At 55.2% G+C, this 852-nt stretch overlaps 1 protein-coding gene across 1 annotated transcript in view; it reads right to left on the bottom strand.

Moving 5' to 3' along the window:
* KLHDC7A (kelch domain containing 7A) overlaps positions 1-329 on the bottom strand; it is a 2,627-nt gene extending 2,298 nt beyond the window's left edge. Inside the window, exon 1 of the mRNA XM_029085769.1 lies at positions 77-329. Within this exon, the coding sequence (XP_028941602.1) occupies positions 77-329 (253 nt within the window). The remainder of the gene's footprint in view (positions 1-76) is intronic.
* Positions 330-852: the final 523 nt, after the last annotated feature.

Raw genomic sequence — 852 nt, 5'->3', positions numbered from 1 at the left:
CTCACATCCCCACCATCTCTCCTCACCTCCCCACCATCTCTCCTCACATCCCCACCATCTCTCCTCACATCCTCACCATCCCTCCTCATCTCCCCACCAAACCTCCTCCTCCGTCTCAGACCTGCCGCACCGTCCTCATCCCCATCCCTGGCAGCATTTTCCCTCTGCTCTCTTCCCACGTTATCCGGTGGGATTTGGTCCTCAGCAAGCGAGCGGGACTTATAAAACCTGTAGGCCAAAGTCAGGAGGAGCAGAGCGGCGGCGGAGAGGACCAGCTTGCCGGCCAGCTGCATGTCGGACTGCCAGGACACGGTTACCTGCTGGGGCATTTTTCCATACCAGGAATACGAAGAAGCAGATTAATGATTGCCGAGTGAGCCCGGAGCGTAGAGCTGAAGGTTTGGGGCAAGGTGACTTTGAGTAGACAAAAGCTGGCAGGAGGTTTCTGAACGAGCTTTGCATGTTTGGGATGGGCTGGGTTCCGGGGAAAAGGTTCAGCCCAGAGTTGGCAGCACGGAGTCGGATTTATGAGCCTGGTAAACAGAGAGGCTCGGAGAAAAGCGAAAGGAAGCACAAAGGCAGGAAAATGATCTCCTCCGAGCAGTCCCCTGCTGCCTCCCTGGGTTTGGTTTTTTTTTTTACTATTTAAAAAAGATTGGAAAAGGAGAAAATAACTTTTTTCATCTAGAAAAGGTCCCTCATCCCTGGGTGCAGGGGCTGGGAAGGGAGGGAGAAGCAGCCGGGTGCTGCGTGGACCTTTGGTCCGATGCCGAGCAGCTGCTCCGCGACAGAGACGGGTGACTAATTCAGTGGCCTTCGTTTGTGGCACGCTGCCTAACGAAGGGTGACGGG

This window comes from Antrostomus carolinensis, unplaced genomic scaffold, assembly GCF_000700745.2.
Source record: "Antrostomus carolinensis isolate BGI_N321 unplaced genomic scaffold, ASM70074v2 scaffold11207, whole genome shotgun sequence".
NCBI classification, from domain to species: Eukaryota; Metazoa; Chordata; class Aves; order Caprimulgiformes; family Caprimulgidae; genus Antrostomus; species Antrostomus carolinensis.
Note: the sequence above shows the minus strand (reverse complement) of the source record. Positions and strands in the feature narration are given on the sequence as shown.